Source organism: Elephas maximus, chromosome 3 (assembly GCF_024166365.1).
Source record: "Elephas maximus indicus isolate mEleMax1 chromosome 3, mEleMax1 primary haplotype, whole genome shotgun sequence".
Lineage (NCBI taxonomy): Eukaryota > Metazoa > Chordata > Mammalia > Proboscidea > Elephantidae > Elephas > Elephas maximus.
The window spans coordinates 74,689,122-74,710,659 of NC_064821.1; the positions used below are offsets into that span (position 1 = coordinate 74,689,122).

The 21,538-nt window shown below is 43.5% G+C and overlaps 1 protein-coding gene across 1 annotated transcript in view; it reads right to left on the reverse strand.

The window, feature by feature from the left end:
- The window catches only part of CSMD2 (CUB and Sushi multiple domains 2), a 786,100-nt gene that overhangs the window by 279,325 nt on the left and 485,237 nt on the right, over nt 1-21,538 (reverse strand). The window contains exon 13 of the mRNA XM_049878694.1: nt 21,354-21,536. Coding sequence (XP_049734651.1) covers nt 21,354-21,536 — 183 coding nt within the window. The remainder of the gene's footprint in view (nt 1-21,353; nt 21,537-21,538) is intronic.

A 21,538-nucleotide genomic window follows, 5' to 3' on the forward strand; every position in this document is an offset into this window, starting at 1 on the left:
GTTCTCTTCTCAGATATAAATTCTCTTTAGGGCATCCCACTCTACACACAACTCTTAAATGTATACCTCCAGGACAGACTTCCCTTCTAAGCTCTAGACCTATATATCCAATGGTCTTTTCAATGTCTCCACCTAGCATGAGTATTGATCGAGCACCTCCTGTGTGCTGGGACTGACAGCTAACAAGACAGAGAAGGAAGTCCTCAGCCCCCATGAAGCAATATTCTAATAGAGCTATGAAGAAAATACAACTGTGTCATGGGAAAGAGAAAGATATGGTCCATTGGCCCATATGAGGAGGTGACCTCTGAACAGTGGCCTGTTGAAAAAGAGTCAGCCATCCTCAGAGAAATCACTTCAGGTAGTAAGGGTTGCAAGGGCAAAGGCCCTGAGGCGGGAATGGGCTTAGGTATGTGAGGGACAGAAGGTGGACAGTGTGGCAGAAGCATGATGAACAATGGAGCAAGGAACATGGGATGAGCTGGATAGAATTGCAAAGGTCAATTTACATTGGGTCTTTCAGAACATGACAGTAAGTTTGTAGTTTATCACAGCATCTTAAACCAAGTATATCTAAAACTGAACTCCTGGTCTTCTTTTCCAAATCTGGTTCTCCTAAATTCTAGGACCTAGAATGATCCTGGCATCAACAAACGATTCAGTCCTGCCCCCATCCAGCTATGGGCTTTCCCCTCTTCTCATTCCCCACCCTCTTCTCGTTTATGCCATTGTCTCTCAAATCAACAGTAGTAGCCCAGACGCTCCTGCCACACTCCAGACTCGATATTAAGCTGTCTGATGTACATCTCTACTGGAGATCCCACTGGCACCTGGAATGCATGTCCAAAATTGAGCTCTTTATCTATTTTCCTAAGCCTTTTTCATTCCTAATCTCCATGAATGACAACACCCAGTTGCCTACACTAAATATATCAACTCCTTCTCCCTCACTCCCATATCCAATCAGTAAGTAAGTTCTGTTGATTCTATCTCTTCTATATCTCTTGTACTTGTCACATCCTCATCATGCCCCTAGTAAGCTGAGGCCCTCTTCCTAGTTGACTGCAATATTCCTCCTGGTCTCTTGGCTTTAAATCTCATTCCTCTTGACTCCATCCTTCTTATTGCCTCTGGAGTGAATTTTTAAATCACAAGTTCTCATGATATTATATCCTCACTTGGAACCCTTTAAAGTCTCCCCATTGCACAAAGGATAAAGTATAAACTTCTCATAGGGACACAAAAGACCCTCAATGACCTAAGGCCCACAGAAGCTCTTTTGCCTTTATTTTCCCAACCCCTAATGCACCCACATTCCAGCCATATTAGGCAATTTGCAGTCCTACAAATATGCAAAGCTAACCCCACATCTGTGCTTTTGACCAGGCTATGTTTTCTTTCTAGAAGGTTCTCTCCTCTGTCCACCTGGAAAATTCATTAAGAATCATTTCTGTTGAGTCATGTGGGTCCCTCCCACCCCTCACTTACCCTTCAATGCTGTAGTCATGGAGTCTACGTATCAGGCTCATCCCATCCAGTGCCTAAGCCACACTTGGCCGACAGCTATGACCCCAGCAGCTTGAGGGTTGTAGAATGAAATCTTGCTGCTAATAGGTTCTGGATCCCTGAGAGATAGGCAGGGGCCAATCACCAGAGCTTCACAGGTCTGCTCAGGGATTACCCTCAGCATCCAGGTCACCCGGCTGGGGCCCAATCCCCTTCTTGGCTTAAAGTCCATCGGCTCATGGTTAGGGTGACCATATAACATATTGCCCAAACTGAAACACTTCAGACTGAAAGGTGGCACTATTAATAATTACACCAGGACAACAAGTATAAGCCAGGTTGTTCTAAACAAATAGGGATTTGTTTACTCATGGTCTCTCCCTCAAAAGTATCCTTAACCCCAAAGGAGTAGCTTCTGCTTCAAGCTCCTCATTCACATTCCGATCCCCTTCTGGAACTGGAATCCTAAGCTAAAGCTCACTGGTGGGGATAACTGCTATGTCTTTGTGTCCTATGGCTGGACCCTGTTCTCCGTACCCCCTCAATGGCTGGCTAGGATCTGGGTATAAATTACCTGACTGCTTATCACCATGATGCCACGGCCTGTCCATCTTCTGGGCATTACCCACTGCCTTGTTTTGGGTTCTGGGTTGGGATTACTATGCAGCCAGGCTTTATCTTTACTACCAGTTATCCTTACCAGTTGAGTCAACTCCAACTTATGGCAGTCCCATGTATATCAGAGTACAACTGTGATCCACAGTGTTTTCAATAGCTGATTTCTCAGAAGTAGATCACCAGGCCTTTCTTCTGAGATGCCTCTGGGTGAACTCAAACTTCCAACCTTTTAGGATAGCTGCCAAGTGCAATAACCATTTGTACTACCCAGGGATTCTTGATCCTTACGGTACCTCTAGAATAATGCCCACCAATGGTTAAGAGTTTGGCTGCTAACCAAAAGATCAGCAGTTTGAATACACCAGCCGCGCCCTGGAAACGCTATGGGGCAGTTCTACTCTGTCCTATAGGGTCACTATGAGTCAGAGCCAACTCAACGGCACATAACAACAACAAACCATTCCTGGCTCTTACCTAGCCTTTAGACCCTCTTCGTTGAGATGCTCATAGGATTTTTCCAAGGCCAGGTTCTGAACTTGGGTCTCATTTACTTCTAAGCTGCTGGCTGAGGATATGTTGCCAGCTCACAGGCCAGGTTCTGACACCTTAAGGAACAAGGCATGAAGTTCCCTGCTATTTGATCCTGGGAAGATGCTGAGCCCACACTCCTAGGACTCAGCTTTTACCTTGAAATAAGTGACAAATTCTTTGGAAAATATATGTAGCCAAACCTAGCCACCACCCTAAAGCTGAAGCAGAGAAATACAAATCCTTCTGAATAATTTGGGTTTGCATGCCATCTTTCACTTACTAACTCTACACCTTTTTTGGGGGGGAAGGAGAGCGGGGGCTACTTTGTCTTATCGAGTCTGTTTCAACATGTATAAAAATTGGGTTAATAACTTCTAAATCACAGCTCTGTTGTGAAGATTCAATGTGATAAAGCTTGTGAAGGCGTCCAGGGCAGCATGGTGCCTGGTGTGTGGGAGGTATTATCTAAAGTCTGGTCGAGTTTGAAACAACACGTCCCAGTTCTACTGCTAACAATGTGTCTCCACTCATGTGTCTGCTCAGTGTATCTCCTACTCTCAAGCAGTCTACTGAGGCAGAAAGAGAGAGGTATATCCAGCCCTCCCCCAGCATGGCCTACCTTCTTAACTAAGCATGATCCCAGACCAGTAGGTTTGAACTCTGGTCCTCAGTCCCTCTTCCCCCTCAAGGAATGAATAGGCAACTCCAAATCCAGAAGACTCTGATGAAACCCCTCATTTGTAGGAATGAATCACTACTCAGGTTGCTAACTATATGATTCTGTGTCCCACTCTCTGCGGGTAGATCAACTTATAAAAGGAGACACACTCTATTAGCTGAAAAGGGATATCTGGTGCTGAACAGCCCTGTGCCAGAGTGTTGAATACTCTCTCCGTCTTCAGTCTCATTGTGGGGTTCTGATAATCTGTGCTATGTCGAGGGTATACTGGGTGTTTTGATCACTCAGACTTTCTATGTCCCAAACAAGAGCTACACAAAAGTGCTTTGCACTCCCATGAGGCCCCACAGTTGCCCATGCCCAGCATCCAAGATTCCAGAATGATACTTGTAGGGACCTATCATTGCTACCAGGGCAAATCCCAGTCAGTCTCCATGATAGGCAGGAGTTACCTTCAGTTCCTTTTATTAACCTGGCTAGCCAGACACAGCTGGAGAGAAAAGTAACTTGGCGGGATGTATTCTAAGAGCCCAGGCCTTGTCAGGGTTTTTTCACCCTATTTCTCTCAAGACCAGAGGAATTCAAAAATGGAAAAATAATAGAGAGAATCACTAAAACCAGAAGTTGTTTCTTCGAAAAAGATCAATTACATTGATAAATCTTCAGCTAGGCAGACAAAGAAAAAAAGAGAAAAGATGCAAATTACCAAAATAAGGAATGTAAGATGGGACATTACAACTAATTCAATAGAAATACAGAGAGTTATGACAGAATATTATGAACAACTATACAGCAACAAACTGGATAACCTATATGAAATGGACAAATTCTTAGAAGCACAGAACCTACCCAAACTGACTCAAGAGGAAATAAAAAGTCTCAACAGGACTATAACAAGTGAAGAGATCGAATCAGTAATCAAAAATCTCTCAATAAAAAAAGTCTTGGACCAGAGGGCTTCACTGGGGAATTCTATCAAACATTTAGAGAAGAATTGACACCAATACTGTTTAAACTCTTCAGAAAGATAAAGAAAGAAGGACTACTCCATAATTCATTCTAGGAAGCAAACAACCCTGATATCAAAGCCAGAGACACCACAAGAAAACTACAGGCCAATATCTCTTATGAATATAGATGCAAAAATCCTCAACAAAATACTAGTGAACAGAATCCAACAGCATATTAAAAGTCATACGCCATGACCAAGTGGGATTTATTCCAGACATGCAGGGATGGTTCAACATTAGAAAATCTGTCAATGCAATACACCACATCAATAGAACAAAGGAAAAGAACTACATGATTGCCTCTGTGAATGCAGAAAATGCATTTGATAAAGCCCAAAACTCTTTTTTGATGAAAATCCTAAGAAAGATTGGAATAGAAGGGAAATTCCTCAATATGAGTCAGGGAATAACAGAAAGCCCACAGCCAACATTATACTTAATGGAGAAAGGCTGAGAGCATTCCCCTTGAAATTGGGAACAAGACAAAGATTTCCACTCTCACCACTTCTATTCAATATTGTATTAGCAGTCCTAGCCAGAGCAATAAGACAAGAAAAAGAAATTAAATGTATCCAGATTGGAAAAGAAGCAAAATTCTCTGTGTTCAAAAATGATATGCTCCTATAGATAGAAAATCCCAGAGACCACAAGAAATCTTCTAGATCTAATAGAGGAATTTAGAAAAATTGCAGGGTGCAAGGTCAACAAACAAAATTCAGATGGTTTTCTATATACCAGCAATGAGAAATCTGAAAGGGAAATTAGAGAAACAATTCCATTCATAATAGCATCTAAGAGAATAAAATACCTAGGAATAAATCTAACCAGGGATGTGTAGGGATTATATAATGACAACTATAAAACACTGCTGAAAGAGATTAAAGAAGGCTTAAATAAGTGGAAAGATGTTCCATGTTCATAGATTGGAAGACTAAATATTATTAGAATGTCAGTGCTACTCAAGGTGATCTACAGATTCAATGTAATCTCAATCAAAATTCCAACAGCTTTCTTTACAGGAGGGAGGGGGAAAGGAGGAGTTTAACAGTGATGGAAATATTGCATTGATTAAGGGTAGGGCTGTACAGTTAATTACTGTAATCGCTTGTCTTGGAACGGCAAGAGGCTCTGAATAGCTAATGCAATGTTGAAAGAGAAGAACAAAGTAGGAGGATTCACAATCCTGATATTAAAATATGCTATACAGTGAGAGTAATCAAAACAGCCTGGTACTGATATAACAATAGACACACAGACCAAAGGAATAGAATTGAAAGTCCAGAAATAAATCCACACATCAGTGGTCAACTGATTTTTGACGAGGGTACTAAGTCTATCTGATGGGGAAAAAAGAGTCTCTTCAATAAATGGTGCTAGGAAAACTGGATTTCCATATGCAGAAAGATGAAACAGGATTCATGCTCACACCATATACGAAAACAAATTTAAAATGGATTAAGGACCTAAATGCGAAAACTAAAACCATAAAATTCTTAGAAGAAAAAGCAGGGGAAATGCTGTCAGGCATAGATTTTAACAGTGGATTATCTAATATAATAACAAAAGCACAAACAGCAGAAGACAGAATAAATACATGGGACCTCATAAAAATTAAAAACTTTTGTTTCTCAAAAGACTTTACCAAAGAAGTGAAAAAGACAAGCTACTGACTGGGACAATCTAATAACCAAAATATATATAAAACTTCAACAACTTAACAACGAAAAGACAAATAATCATAAAATGGGCAAAGGACTTGAATAGACATTTACCAAAGAGGACGTTCAAATAGCTACCAAACACATGAAAAGATCCTCAGCAACACTACCCATCAGAAAGATGTAAATCAAAACCACAATGAGATACCATTTCACTTCCACTAGGATGGCGAAGATAAAAAAAAAAAATAAAACAAACAGAAAATAACAAATGTTGTCGAAGATGTGGGGAAACTGGAACCCTTATCTATTGCTGGTGGGATGCAAAATGGCACAGCTCTTATGGAAAACAGTGTGGCAGTTCCTCAAAAATCTGAAAACAGAACTACCTGCAATTCCACTCCTACATATAGACCCAAAAGACATGAAAGAAGAGACTCAAACAGAGACTTGTACACCAGTGTTCATTGCATCACTGTTCACAATAGCCAAAAGGTGTAAACAACCTAAATGCCCATCAACAGATGAATGGCTAAACAAAATGTGGTACATACATGCAATGGGATACTACTCAGTCAGTAGGAGAAATGGCATCTTGATAAATGCCACAATACGTATGGAGCTGGAAGACATTATGCTGAGTAAAATAAGTCAATCACAAAAAGATAAATATTGTATATCCTCACTTATATAAAAAGATAAGAAAAGGCAAATGTATAGAGAACAAAATTTATTAGTGGTTAAAAAAAAAATTATTTTTTATTTTTTTACCAGGGGCAGGAGGGAGGGGGAAAGGAGGAGTTTAACAGTCATGGAAATATTGCATTGATTAAGGGTAGGGCTGTACAGTTAATTACTGTAATCGCTGTCAATGAGTTGTACACCTGTAAAAAGTTGAATTGGCAAAAGTTGTGTGATAGATATATTTACAACAATGACTAAATAAATAAAAAAGTAGCTGCTGAGACTGATTATGTACAACCAAAAACCTCATGGGATTTGGTTCCTTGGGTTGGAGGTATAGGGTCATGATTTCATGGGACACCACAGTTACTTGGTCTAATAACATGTTTAGTGCTTCTGTTCTGCCTCCTAGTTTGTTGCGTAGTGCCTGGGGTCTTAAAAGCCTGCAAGAGGCCATCCAAGGCACAACAATTGGTCTCTATTCACCTGGAGCAAGAGAGGAAAAAGGAGAGTCAGAAATAAGAGGACGATATGGAATGTGCAGCTAATTGCCTCCACGAACAACTGCCTCCTTTGCCATGAAACCAGAAGAACTTGATGGTGCCCGGCTACCATTACTGAATATTTTGATCAAAGACTCTATAGAAGAATCCTTACCAAAGGGGAGAAAATGCAGAATAGAATTTCAAATCCTCATGTACTCCAGGCTTCTTGGAGCTATGAAGGTTGGATGAACTCCTGAAACTATTGCCCTGAGATAATCTTTAAACCTTAAACCAATAATATCCCCTGAAATCTTCTTAAAACCAAACAATAGTTAAGCTTAACTAGTAAAAAATAGTCCGCCTTGAGCATTATGCTCTTTCAAGAACTATCTATATGGGATCAAATTGATAACAGCAACCCAAAAGATTAATAGGAACTTTAGGGGACAGTGAATTTATGTTAATAGAGAGGAACAACTCAGAAAATGAGGGTGAGAATGGTTGCATAACTCTAAGAATGTAACCAATGTTACTAAATGGCGGGTACATGTAGAAACAGTTGAATTGGTGTATGTTTTCCTGTGTATTCTCAACACCAAAAACAAAAAAGATCAGAGGAATTCAAAACATCATCACCAACAACAGCCCAAAAGGTGCTCCTGGGAGAGTAGGTCCGTTATCACTGGGGTTATGAAGTCCTCAGAGCCTGTCCTCTTCTCCCAAGCACCTGAATTCTGTCAGAGCTCCACCATCTGTTTCAGCAGAGCAGCCTCACGGGGAATCTAGAAGCAGCCATGATCCCCACCACTCCAAGTCCAGTCATATCTCAGACCACCACTCACTGAAGACTGGAAAAGAATACTTGGTGGCTGTCTCATGAAAGGATGTCTTGTTTGGATTTCCCTCCAGGGGAAGCCAAGTGATCCAGAGGAGTCTATAGTTACCCGACAGAGCTACCTTCAATATCATGAGAAGTCTTGAGGGAGCCTCTTAGAGCAAGATGAGAATTAATCAGGTAGCCCAAGGGCAGCAGCTCTGGTGTTGAACCCAAGTCTGCTGAGGCCCCCCCAGAAGACTGCTTCTGTATGTAAGGACTAAAGGAAGGGCCTATAAGCCCAAGAGAGGAAACTCAAGGCTCTCCTAGAAACCAAGCCCTAGAAAAGGTGAGAGGTGCCCTCCCTGAGAACAGCAAACCTGAGTTCACCCATGATGTCCAGGGCTGATAACCAGGTACTCATGTCTGAGGGAGATGACAAATTTGCCAAGACACCCAAAGATGAGGAAGTGGTACTGGTAGAACTTCAAGTCCCAGTTTCTGAGCAAGCTGTGAAAACAGACTCTGACTGGTGAAACTCTTAGTCTGCCTCAACTGCTTTCTGTTGGACATTTCAGAGTACATAAAGAAGGCATAGTCTGCAGAGAGGCCATGGCAATGCACCTGGCATGCATGTAGCTTGAACATTTTACAGAGAAAAAACAACCAATTGGCTCTCATCCTAAAAGTGAAAACTGAAGTAAGAATGGCAGAAGTACCCTGTTCACTCTGCAAGCAGAATTTACAGCCCAGGATTAAATAGGAGCCGGAGCCCTGTGCACTGTGGGCACCCCCAGCTAGGGACCCCTCCAAGGAGCTCCCCCTAGATCTGCAGAGGCCCTATGTTCAGTGATGGGCCCTACTGGTGGTGCCCACAGGCTCCAGATCTGTTGATGAAGAGAGGAAGTTAAGAGTGACCATGAGAACTCAGATGCAACTAGTAAGTCACCCAGACAAGTATATGCTAAGAGGCTTTGCTTGGTTTGGAGCCTATCACTAAACTGCTGGAGAACAGAAAGCTCAACCTGTCCTTTAACCAGGAACTTGACTCTGTAGTCACTATCAAGCTAGTGGGAAGAAAGGATGAAGAGCATATCAATAGAGAGGGGAGAGGGGGCTCTTCTCCTCTGCCCCCTGCGGTTGGGGTATTTTGAGACCTGAGAAGAGTAAGGTCTTGGTATCTTCCTTACCAAAGCCCTCTGGCCATTGTCAGATATTCAGATAACCAGGGAATACATCAGCAATTCCAATCTTAAAGTCTTGCTGTCAACTCACCCAGGATTTTATTATGTCAAAAATGAGCCCTGAACACAACACCTGGGTAACCACGTCTGTCATTTCCTCAGGCCTAGACTCCAGCCTCCAACCCCCTAACGTACATGGTAGTGCTCTCTGGGACTGGAGAGCTGAATACCTGAACCCCATCCCATTTGTCTTGAGCCCCTGGCACCTGCCCAGTTCTTGCCAGGTCCTGCTCCCTATAATCCCAGACTCTAGGGAAGATCTTGCTTGAGTGAGCAGGTCAAATGGAACCATCACACTGTTGTCTGCCTGGACAGACTCTTCAGGACTGATGTTTGCCTGCACCATGCTTGCCTTTAGACACCAACAAGGACAACACAAGTGCCCCTGCTCAGCTCAATTCCTAAAGCTTGGTCAGTTTTTCTAGTCTCCATTCTACCAATGTAGCTTTGGTCCCAATATGCCCAGGACCAGGGCTCTTAACTATAGGAATATGGTTTTTGGAGTGGGCCCTGAACTAAGCTATATTTTCAGTCTGGTTTGGTTCTAGGGAGATTTCTGGTTGAACTGAGCTAGAATTTTGTCTGTGCTATGGTCCTCCAAGATGTCTTCCGAGAATCTGACAATTGGAATGAGTTTTTCTTCCTCTACATTCTGGTGGTGCTTTGTGAGCATATCAATTATTGCAATAATTCAGAGACTGTTTTATATCAAAAGTATGTGTGTATCTAGACTACGAGCCACTAGACTGTGAGCTCTTGGAGAGAAAATGTGAGAATCATCCCTGTTGCCCAGCATAATTGCCTCTTCCACATTTTGCTACATGCAAATTAAAGGAAAGGCAGGCTGCCCCAACATCGAGTTGTAGTGTCAGGGTACTGGACCATGCATCCCATTTCTTACTGGGACATCAACATGGAAGTCAACATTTCATGGACCCCAGGTGCCCCCACCATCACAACAACTGAGTTATGGCAGCCTCAGCCTAGCCAGCCTCATAGCAACAACATACATTCACAAGATATCAGCCACAAGCATCATAGCCTCATGCCTCATGGGGCTGTCATCTTGTCAGGGGACAAAATCCTTCAGGAATGCACAAAACTCTTTCCAAGAAACTGGCACATAGTAGGAGCCCAAAAAATGACTGAGTACCCTTTCAGTTGTTGTTAGTTGCAATCATATGGTAACCTTATATATAAGGCAATTTTATATATATATATAAAATTGCCTTATATATATGTGTATATATATATGTATATATGTGTGTGTGTGTATATATATATATACATATCTATATGTATATATACATACATATATATGAGGACCTCATTCAACTCAGAGGCCTCTCCCCCACATAAAGCATCTGCCTATTTAAAAACAAAGGTAACAAGTAATATATGCGACCCACATTGGCCTGGAAGGACAAATGTTGATGCTACTTCCTTGGACATTCTGGTAGGAAATCTAAGGGTCTTCTTTGTCGGTCCTTCCTTCATCCAGGGTCAGTTCCCCCAGCCCTGGCCTCCTGAGGTCCCACACACTTCTCAGTTTTGACCATAGTGTAGACTCTGCAGTACAGGAGCAGAAAGAGACCCTCCCTACCTCTGGCCACCAACACAGGCTTTCCACCCAAGAAAATGACCCCTTTGGAAAACCGAAGGTCCTTCTGCAGAGCAGACCACTCCCAGCTCTGCACATCAGCAGGAAAGTGAGACCACAGGTTTTTAGTCTCCAGGTCCCTGAGGACGGGCTAACAGAGGAAGGGGGTCCTGGAACTGCACATACTCGTTTTCAATTTCTGCAAATTGGCTCGAAACACCAATTTAGACCAAAGCAATCCCCAGACTGTTTGCTAATCCTCTCCTGGGACCACCTGCAGGTCAACGGGACATTTAAGGTAAACCTAGAGGAACAAGGAAAATGTTACATCAATCAGAGGAAGCTCACAGCCCCTGCCCCGATCACATGCAGTTCCCAGGAATATTATCCCTACACTGAGTCCGACGTTTTCAAACCTCAGCAGATCCCAATTCTGGCATCTAACAATTGAAAAAGGCAATTTCCGAGGACTATGGATACTATGATCATATTGTCTGGGCCAAGAAAAAGGGTGTTTGAAATTGCACATATCTTGGGAAATCTGGGAATATATGTTTACAGGGAATGCCAGGTTTCAGCCACTGGAAGCAGAGAAAACATGGATATGCATTGAGGTCGAAGTGGGAGGGGAAGTGAAAAAAAGCACCTGTCTAGTTAAAAATAAAGGCAACGAGAGAAATGCTTGACCTATAAGAAGACAACCACAAAGCTGTTATATTTAGAAAAATGAAAATAGACCAACAAAAAGAAAGACATGCCTTGTTTCTGGACGGGAAGGCTGCGTATTATAAAAATGCCTATTTTCCTCAAGTTAATTTACAGTTTAGCAGGAGCACAGATGCAAAACCCCAATAGGATTTTTTTTTTTTACTCTGACAAAATGATTCTAAAATTAATCTTGAACAAACAGATGAGAATAACAATGAATATTCTGAAAGAGAAAATAATTAAAGGAGGAAGAAGCAGTTTCCAGCCCTGCCAGATATTAGAACATATTATAAAACAACAATTAAAATTATTTAATATCGGTACAAGATAGAAATGAAGCAGCAGAACAAAGTGGCGACTCAAGAAACAGACTTAACTATATCTGAGGATTCGGCGTCTGATAAAACAATTCATTTCCCTCAAATCAAAAGGGAAATGAATTACTTAATAAATTGTGTTGGAAAACTACATAATAGTTTGGACAATGTTATATATTCATCTAAACAAGCTCCAGATGGATTAATGAATTACATTAAAAAAAAAAATCAAATTACTGACAAATAACCAAAAATAGAACAAACTGCTTCTCAGATTCATGGCAGAATGATAACTTTGTCAGCTTTGAAAAGAAATCACAAATATAGAGAGATCTGTCTATGTAAAAATGCAAAACAACGGTACCACGCGAAAAAGCCAAACGACAAAAGAAAAACAAGAGATTGGGGAAATATGAATATCAAATACCACAAGAGGTTTCTATCCACAATATAGAAAGAGCTGCTTCGAATTGAAAAGGAAAATACCAACACCCTAGTAGCCACATAGGTCACTGGGTGGTACAAACATTCATTTTGCACTCAACTACTAACGTGAAGGTTGGCAGTTTGAATCGACCCAGTGGTGCCGTGGAGGGAAGGCTTAACGATCTGCTTCCGGAAAGATAATAGCCAAGAAAACCCTATGGAGCAGTTCTACTCTGTAACAGAGTCGCCCTGAGTCAGAATCAACCCAACAGCAACAAGTTTGGTTTTTGCTTTGGTACTAATCTAAAGCTTGGAGGTTTGAACCCACCCAGCAGCGCCACAAAAGAAAAGCCTGGCGATCTATTTCCATGAAGATTAACAGGCCAGAAAACCCTACGGAGCTCAGTTCTACTCTGTAACACATGGGCTCACCATGAGTTAGAATCGACCTGCTGGCAATGGGTTTGCTTTTTGTTTTTTAGGAGCCACATGTTAGTACAGAGAGTCACTGGGCAAGGACTGCCAATAGCAAATGCTTCCCATCACTGCTACACAGGGCTGGATCCAGCCTGACTGCAGAAAGGCCAGGACTGAAGTCCATGTCCAGTGTTCTGGCATGGAAATCCTGACATCCCTCTGGCGCCACTCTAATGTCTCTTGCCCACAGCAGAGACATGCTTCTGGCCAGTGGGTAGGCAGCAGTCCCTCTCCAAATCCTACTCCGTAAACCCACCTCTCTTCTTTCACTCACATCCATTTGGTAGTAGCCCACCCTGTTAGGAACCACCACAAAGCCAAATGCCCAAACTGGCAGTGTGCATGTGTGTATGTGTGTGCATGAGTGTATCCACTGAACAACCCTCTGTTACACAGGCCAAAATACTATGGTTTCTCTGTCTTTCAGGCCTTCCTATTCCCATGAACATTTTACTTAGTGGGGCAGAAGCCACTACTGCCACTTAGATGTCTGCTTTTCCAATAAGGCCCCACCGTTGTCTTCCCATCTTCCAGGCCCAACTATTTAACGGAAAAGACCTCAAGTCTGCACTCCATGAGGCGGGGAGCTGTCATTCTCTTACTCAACACCTACTATGGTGCCTGTCACATTGTAAATGCTCAAAGAACATATGCTGAATAAAAGAATGAATCTTGATAGAGCAGATCCTAAATGTGTCTGTATCACCAATACTTTCTAACTGAAGAACTATGTTTTAAATCACAAGGTATCACTGTCATTTACATCCTCATGTCTACCTCCACTTTAGGGAGAGCTTATTGAGATCGAGGACTACATCCAATTCATCTTTGGATCCAGATTCAAAGCACTTATCATACCATCTGTGGGGGCAAAGGCGGTTCAGTGGTGGACTTCTCGACTTCCATGTGGGAGACCCAGATTCAATTCCTGGCGAGTGTACCTTATGTACTGCCACCACCTGTTGGCCAGTGGAGGCTTGGGTGTTGCTATGAAGCTGAACAGGTTTCAGCAGAGCTTCAGACTAATATGGACTAGGAAGAAAGACCTAGCTATCTACTTCTAAAATCAGCCAATGAAAACCCTACAGATCACAATAGTCAGGTCTGCAACTGATCACGGGGATGGTGTCATACTGGGCAGTGTTTTGTTCCATTGTATGTGGGGTCACCATAGGTCAGGGGCCAACTCAACAGCAGCTAACGACATCACCACTACCATAACATCTGGCACTTTGCAGTAGTCAGCAGGGTGTGTTGTAGGGACATGTACAACTCGTACCTATTAAATTAGCAATTTTTAAAAGGCCACCCAAATACTTGAGAAGGTTTGGTGACGCTAATAAAGGTTACAAGTGATGTATGTGACCTACTTGAAAAAATAAAAGTAGATGAACACAAAGAGAGATGTGCCAGGTTTCTGGATGGGAAGGCCACATATTTTATGAATCTAACCCTGTATCTTACAGCTTCTGCTACTGGCATTATGAACCATACGACATTTGGAAGAGCCACATGAAAGTATGAATCAAGATGTATAAAAATGTTCACATCCTGGACCAATAACTCACTCCTGGAAATTTATCCTAAGGAAATAAATCAACAGAGGGAAAAAAATCCATATGCATGAGGATGTTTATTACAGTCTTACACAAAATAAACATAAGTAGTTTAGTAAGTGATGGTCCATTCACAAGGCACAGCATTCTGTAGATGTTAAGTGCCACAACTATAAAAGACATGTAGCAACATGTTAAGATACACAACACAATGTGAACTTTAAAACAGAGTGCAAAATGGTATTTTCATTTTGATTAAAATATGTATGCACATGAATAAGAGTCAATATGTTGTTGTTAGGTGTCAGAGCGACCCCATGTGAGAGGAGAACTGCCCCATAGAGTTTTCTAGGCTGTAACCTGTATGGGAGCAGATTGCTAGGTCTTTCTCCTGTGGAGCCTCTGGGTGAGTTTGAACTGCCAACTTTCGCTTAGCAGCCGAGCGCTTAACTGTTGTGCCACCAGGGCTTCTTAAGAATCAATGTAGAACGACCAAATTTGAAATCAGTTTTGGTTCAAGGCAGTGAGATTAAGTGTATTTTGTTTGTTTAAAAGCTTTTCAAAAACTAGAACACACCAAAGACCTATGTTGAGTATTGGCCTTTGAACTCCAGATACTTCTTGAAATAGTCATAGCATATTACGTGGGTAGGAAACCCTTGCGGCATAGTGGTTAAGTGCTACGGCTGCTAACCAAAAGGTCGGCAGTTTGAATTCAGGTGCTCCCTGGAAACTCTATGGGGCAGTTCTACTCTGTCCTATAGGGTCGCTATGAGTCGGAATTGACTCGACGGCGACGGGTTTACTATGTAGGTCATGACACAAAGAGATCAGCCCCTTCAACTCTGGCAGGATCATTCCCCGGGGTCCTCCAGTTTAGAATTTTGTGCCCAACCAGAAACACCCATGTCCTCTCACGAATCTTTGTACATAGCAGGGGCCCAGTAAGTGAAAGATGAATGGATAAATGGAAGAAATGAGAAAAAGTAAAGACTAGGAAAAGGCTTCAACACTGGTAGACTTCCAGTGAGGGTGATGGATCTATCCTCCATTAATCTGCTTAATGCCTCTCAACCCTTGTCACTATGGGGGTGTAACTCAGCCAACAGTTTCCTTCTGTACTCTGGCCTAGTATTTTTGTTCTAAGAATTCCTTGCCCTTGCTGCTACAGATGAACCTTTGAATTCTAGAAATCTGGTGCAATGGAGAAAGTGCAGGACTTGGAGTAGGAATCTTGGTTCAGATTGATGCTCTGCCAATTAGTAGCTCAAATTCCAGCCCACCGTTTAACAGTTCTATAATCTTTGAGCTAGTTACCTACTCTCCTGGAACTTTGTTTATATCTGTAAAATGAGGAGAACAAAAGGCCAATTCCCATAAAGTTGTTCAGTAAGTTTCATCTCTTTCCAATGAGATAAAACATTTAATTAGTATTGGGATTGTTTCCTACTCTGTGTTTTCTCGCTGTTATGATTCTATAGATTTTAATCATAAAAAAAAAAAACAAAACAAACCACTGCGGTTGAGTCGATTCCAACTCATAGCGACTGTATAGGACAGAGTAGAACTGCCCCATAGAGTCTCCAAGGAGCGCCTGGCGGATTTGAACTACCGACCTTTTGGTTAGCAGCTATAGTACCTTAACCCCTATGCCACCAGGGTTTCCACTTTAATCATAGCCCCACTAAAAACACAAATCCAAAGATTTCATCATATTGGGATCTGACAAGACTAGGTTATCCTCGGGAAGGAGCCCTGGTGGCAATAGCGGTTAAGTGCTTGGCTGCTAACTGAAAGGTCAGTGGTTTGAACCCACCAGCTGCTCCACGGAAGAAAGATGCTTCCTTAAAGATTACAGCTTTGGAAACCCTATGGTGGCAGTTCTACTCTGTCCTATAGGGTTGCTATGAGTCAGAATGGATTCGGTGGCAACGATTTTTTTTTTTTTCTTCAGGTTATCCTAGACCAGTGCTTCTCAACCTGGGATGATTTTGTGCTCAGGAGACATTTGCCAATATCTGGAGACATTTTTAGCTGTCACACTCCCTCCCCTGGATTGCTACTGGCATCTAGTGGGTAGAGGTCAAGGATGCGGCTGAACATCCTACAGGGCAGAAGACAGTCCCACATAACAAAGAATTATCTGGTCTAAAATGTCAGTAATGCCTAGGTTGAAAAACCCTGACTTAGAGTAACGGTACTTGGGAGAGGCCAGCTTCCTGATGACCCTATGACCTAACCTACCCCTTTGTCCAGAAGCTGTATGTGTGTGTGTGTGTGTATGTGTGTGCAGAGAGGGGAGGACAGACAGGAGGTACTAGAAGAGAACCATTTCCCTTAGTAGCCCTGTGTGGGACACCCTTCTTTACTTCCCAGCTCTTCAGGGCCCAGCTCAAGCCCTGTATCCTCTGAGACACTTTTTTGAGCACCCCCTTCTCCCTCCCTGGATCTCTCAAGACTCTGCAGATTAGGAACTTTCACTGTCTAGATCCCAGTAGGTCCTGCCTTCACATTTCCCACATATGCCATATACATTAGGAGCTGAGCAATTAGGATTCACACCTTCCCACAGCGGTTTACAACATGGCGAAGGAAAGAGCACATTTGTGCAGTCTTGGCAAATCTCTGGTGAAGGTTGTTTTGAAACTTCTTTTGAAAGTGGCTGCTAATGGACTGATAATTGGTTTCCTGGCTTCCTTATGAAGTGTGAAGCTTTCTGCTCGCCTGTCAACATAGCATCGAGTATTGTGCAAACCTTCATTAGAGTTATTTGTACCTTCCTTCTCATTGCATCTCTTGTAAAGGAAAACTGGACATGGTTGTATGAGAAAGGCTTCCTATCCTTTTGTAAAGAAGGGAGTAAGATGGGTAGAGCTTCTGGGAAGGTGAAGAATCCATGCAACCTGGCCAAGGCTCTCTCACCAAGACAGTCAGGTTAAGCAAAAATTGCATAGGCAGAGACTGAATAGCTCTGAATGCAATGCCTGGTGTCTGGCATGTGGTAGACACTCAACAAAATTGTTGAATGGATGGAATGGGGTGCTACTTTCATCTAATTTGAGCAGTGGTCCCTGGAGATGTGAATTAACCAAGGACTATGAGAGTAAGAAAAAAGAAATTGGTTCCATCTTTTCTTTAAAAATGCTTTTCGTTGTCAGAAACATCACCTTCTTGAAAACCTAGATGGAAAAGATCATCTGTTGAGCATCTACCACTGTCAGGGCAGTCCAAAAGCCAATGAAATGGCTCTGAAGTCTCCACGTGCTGCAGAAAATGCTGTGGGACAGGGAAGAAAGAGTGTTTATCTGTGTAGTCTCAGCAGGGCAGTTCCCTGTGTCAGGAAAGAAGAATGCACTGCTTTGCACTTCTTTGGATAATTGTTCAAAGAGATTTGAGCCATCAAAACAATTTCCTCAAGCCCCTTTATATTCTCAGAAGGAAAGAACATTTTTGTTTGCTAAATATTGTATTCATATTTATTGTGATTAACGTGTGCTGTGGATTGACACGGTGGCTGCAACAATGGGCTCAAACATAGCAACGATTGCGAGGATGGCACAGCACCAGGTAACATGTCGTTGTTATACATAAGGTCACCATGAATTGGAGCTGACTCGACAGTACCTAACAATGACACCTAACAACAACGTAGGACAGTTATGATGCCTTTTGCTAGAGGGGCTTTTGTGTGTACATTTATGAACACTTTATAAAATGCAGCAATCAACTTTACTATTTTGCATTTTGATAGATGTTTACAGATGCCGAGCCTTTTCTATTGATCACACACCATGATATATTTGATCCAGAGTCAGGAGCAGGACATCAAAGTTTAATATCCCTGAATCGAAGTATGACCTGCTCTGTAATGATCTGCTTCAGGAAGTAGTTTTCAAGCATTTGTGGTGGAAAATGTCGGGACTGTTCATGCGCTGGAGTCCCTGGGTGGTGCAAACGGTTAACGTGCTTGGCTGCAAACCAAAAGGTTGGGGGTTTGAGTCCACCCAGAGGTGCCTCAGAAGAAAAGCCTGGTGACCTACTTTTGAAAAATCAGCCACTGAAAATCCCGTGGAGCACAGCTCTACTCTGACACACGGGGCCACCATAAGCCGAAGCTGACTCAACAGCAACTTGTTTTTTTGGTTTGTTCACGTCACAGTTACCTCTTCCTGGAAGTATGAACATAGAAGCATAGAAGTTTGGAGCCAGAACAGAGTGCTACCCTGTCGGGTAGATCAGTAAACTGAAATAAACCCAGAGAGAGGAGATGCCCTGGCCACAGCTGAGTAGGTGAACTAGCATTAAAATCAGGGCCCCAGAATTCGAATCCAAGGTTATGTCAGTGCATCAGGCCTTTCTTTATCACCCTCTTTTCCTTTTCACCACCTGTTAGACTGTGAGCTCCCTGAGGACAGTCTAGGAAGCATCGACTTCGGGGCTGGACACCCAGGAGAGAGCTGATAGATGGTGACCCCTTGCCTTCATGAAATGCAAATCAACCTTGCAATGTGGTGCAAAGGCACTGGGCCAGTTGGCTCTCTCGCCTCGTCCACTGACATCAGCATCCCTGAGACTCAAGTTGTGCTCTGTTACACTCAAATGTCCAGACACACCTAAGTGATTACAGTGCCTTAGTGATGCCGTTCCCCTACATCCCATAATCGTCAAGAAGAAGAAATGCCATGACGGTCCCCCAGACTGCCTGGCTCACAGTTATCATCTTCAGGCTCAGGCTCCACGTCCTTGTTTTAAACCACAGAGCGCAAACCAAACCAAAAACCAAACCCAGTGCCGTCGAGTCGATTCCGACTCATAGCGACCCTATGGGACAGAGTAGAACTGCCCCATAGAGTTTCCAAGGAGCGCCTGACGGATTTGAACTGCCGACCCTTTGGTTAGCAGCTGAAGCACTTAACCACTACGCCACCAGGGTTTCCCCACAGATTCACAATTGCTGGGGCTGCTGTGTCCCCTCTGTCACTCAGCTGCTTGCCATTAGTGCCCAGCTCACTGTGGGTGTCAGCCTTGCTCCTGGAATCTGGGAGCCTGCTGAGCAGCAGGATTAGTGAAGATTCTCAAAACATTTTTTAAAACTACTCTTAAGAGTCAAAGTGTCAAGTAAATTCCTGGAGGACTCAAGTGGTACTCACCACCCCAAATCCTAAGGCTTTTCCCCAGCACTCTGCTACCTATATCTCTTGGCTTGCGGGGCAGCGAACTTGATCTTGGTCCTAATGCTTCAGTGGTAGAATTCTTGTCTTCCATGTGGGAGACTCAGGTTCGATTCCCTGCCAATGTACCTCATACACGGCCACTACTTGTCTGTCAGTGGAGGTTCACATGTTGCTATGATGTTGAACAGGTTTCAGTAGAGCTTCCAGACTAAGACAGACTAGGAAGAAAGGCCTGGCAATTTACTTCCAAAAAATCAGTCAGTGAAAACCCTATGGATCCTGTTGTACACTGGGTCACCATGAGTCAGGGGCCAACTCAATGGCAGCTAACAAGAACAAGTGGGTGGCTGGCTCTGCTTCCCACATTATTCTTACCAGCTCTCTGCCCCAGGGGCTTGGCCCTGTTCCAGTTCTCCCTGCTTTGTTCTATCTGGGTGGATTTCAGAGAGTAAGCCCCATCACCCTGGAGATTTCCAGTCTATGCTTTTACTTTCTGAAGCCCAGCCTCAAACCTGCCCCCTGCCTAGCTCGACTCCTTTCACCCACCATTGTCTGGGCTTGGTCTCTACAACTCCCAGCCCCTTTGTTGCTGCGTGCCCTGAGCTGCTCCCTGGTGATGCTCCCCACCCCTCCTGGTCCCCTGGAGTCCCGGTGGGCTACAAGGCTAACACTGTAGGGCTCCATATTCTAACTACATCGGCGAGCAGAGACTGGCAGATCTCATGCCATTCCATTCTTTCCAGTAAGGGTGATTTGTTAAATGTGTATCTAAGGGTGGTTTGATTTTTAAACCTCTGTAAGAATTTTTACATAAATAAACTCACAAGTCATCAAAAATGCTTTGTGAGACCAAAGTTTTTTTTTTTTTTTGGAAAAGTCTAATTCTGTGGTATGACCTAACTCACCATCTCAGACACCAAACTCTTAGTAGTCACTGGTGCTCCATTGTGGTCTCCCAGGCTACTCTCCCAGCCCCAAGAGGCCACCATTCTCTGGTGTGCAGAACTCAGAGGTCCAGAGAAGCCCACCCATGTGGGGGAAGGGTCAGAGGGTTAGGCTGACCTGAGACAAGCAGACTGAAAGAGATGGAGGAGGAGGTGGGGTGGCAAGGGTTGGAAGAATAAGAAGTGACATCCCAGAGAAGCCAGAGCCTCTGATTTCCCAGCGATGACCATGCCTGGTTCTCCCATTGCTACACACAGTCCCCTCACCCTCATCAATTCCACTGTGACCCAAGACTTAATTAAGACATCATTTGCACCAGAAAGTATGGTTATATCATCTGAGAGGTTACCTGTTATCTCCCTATAACAGAGCACTCAACGCTAACCCCTTCCCCAAAGGATCAACAATGCAAAGATAGCTCGATCCCCGCTGCTCCCTAAGTCCCATCCAAAAGAAAGCAATTTTAGGAAACTCGTTATATTCTGTCAAGGCCATGGTTTTCCATAGCATCCAGATGCTGGTACAGAGTCTACAACCACACGCTTGCATTCTCTTCCACCCTGGATTAATTGCATGGTGTCACCGGTGGCATCAAGGATGAAGAGAAAATCCCTGAGTCTGAGCCTGGCGGACCAAGCCCCATTGGCCTCTACCTTGCTCTGAAGGATCACCAGGGAGGGAAAGATGGCATTGAAGAAGGTCCCTGAATGCCAAGATCAATCACTCTCAGTGCTACAGTGTACTTTACCACCAGGAATGAGGACCCAGCAAGCACTGCCCCAAAGAATAAAAGAAACCAACCAAAGTGAAGCTGTTGTTACAACCCTGCAAGGTCTCAAGGATGGGGCCCCTGGACTTGCTGGTAAGTGGGCCCCCTGACTCTCTTTGGGGCCCTCAAAGCACCGCCTCCCGCTCACTTACACACACAGCCTGGCTTCTTAGCAGACCACTGATTATTCTTTTGGCATGTGATTGCCTTCTGCCCCACTAGCTCAAAGGCAGGCTGGCACTCAAACTTGAGTGTGTCACCATGGCGGAACCGGGAGCCTTCTCTCCGGCCATAGGCAGGGATACCAGGGTCACCGCAGCTGCCCTGCTCAATCTCT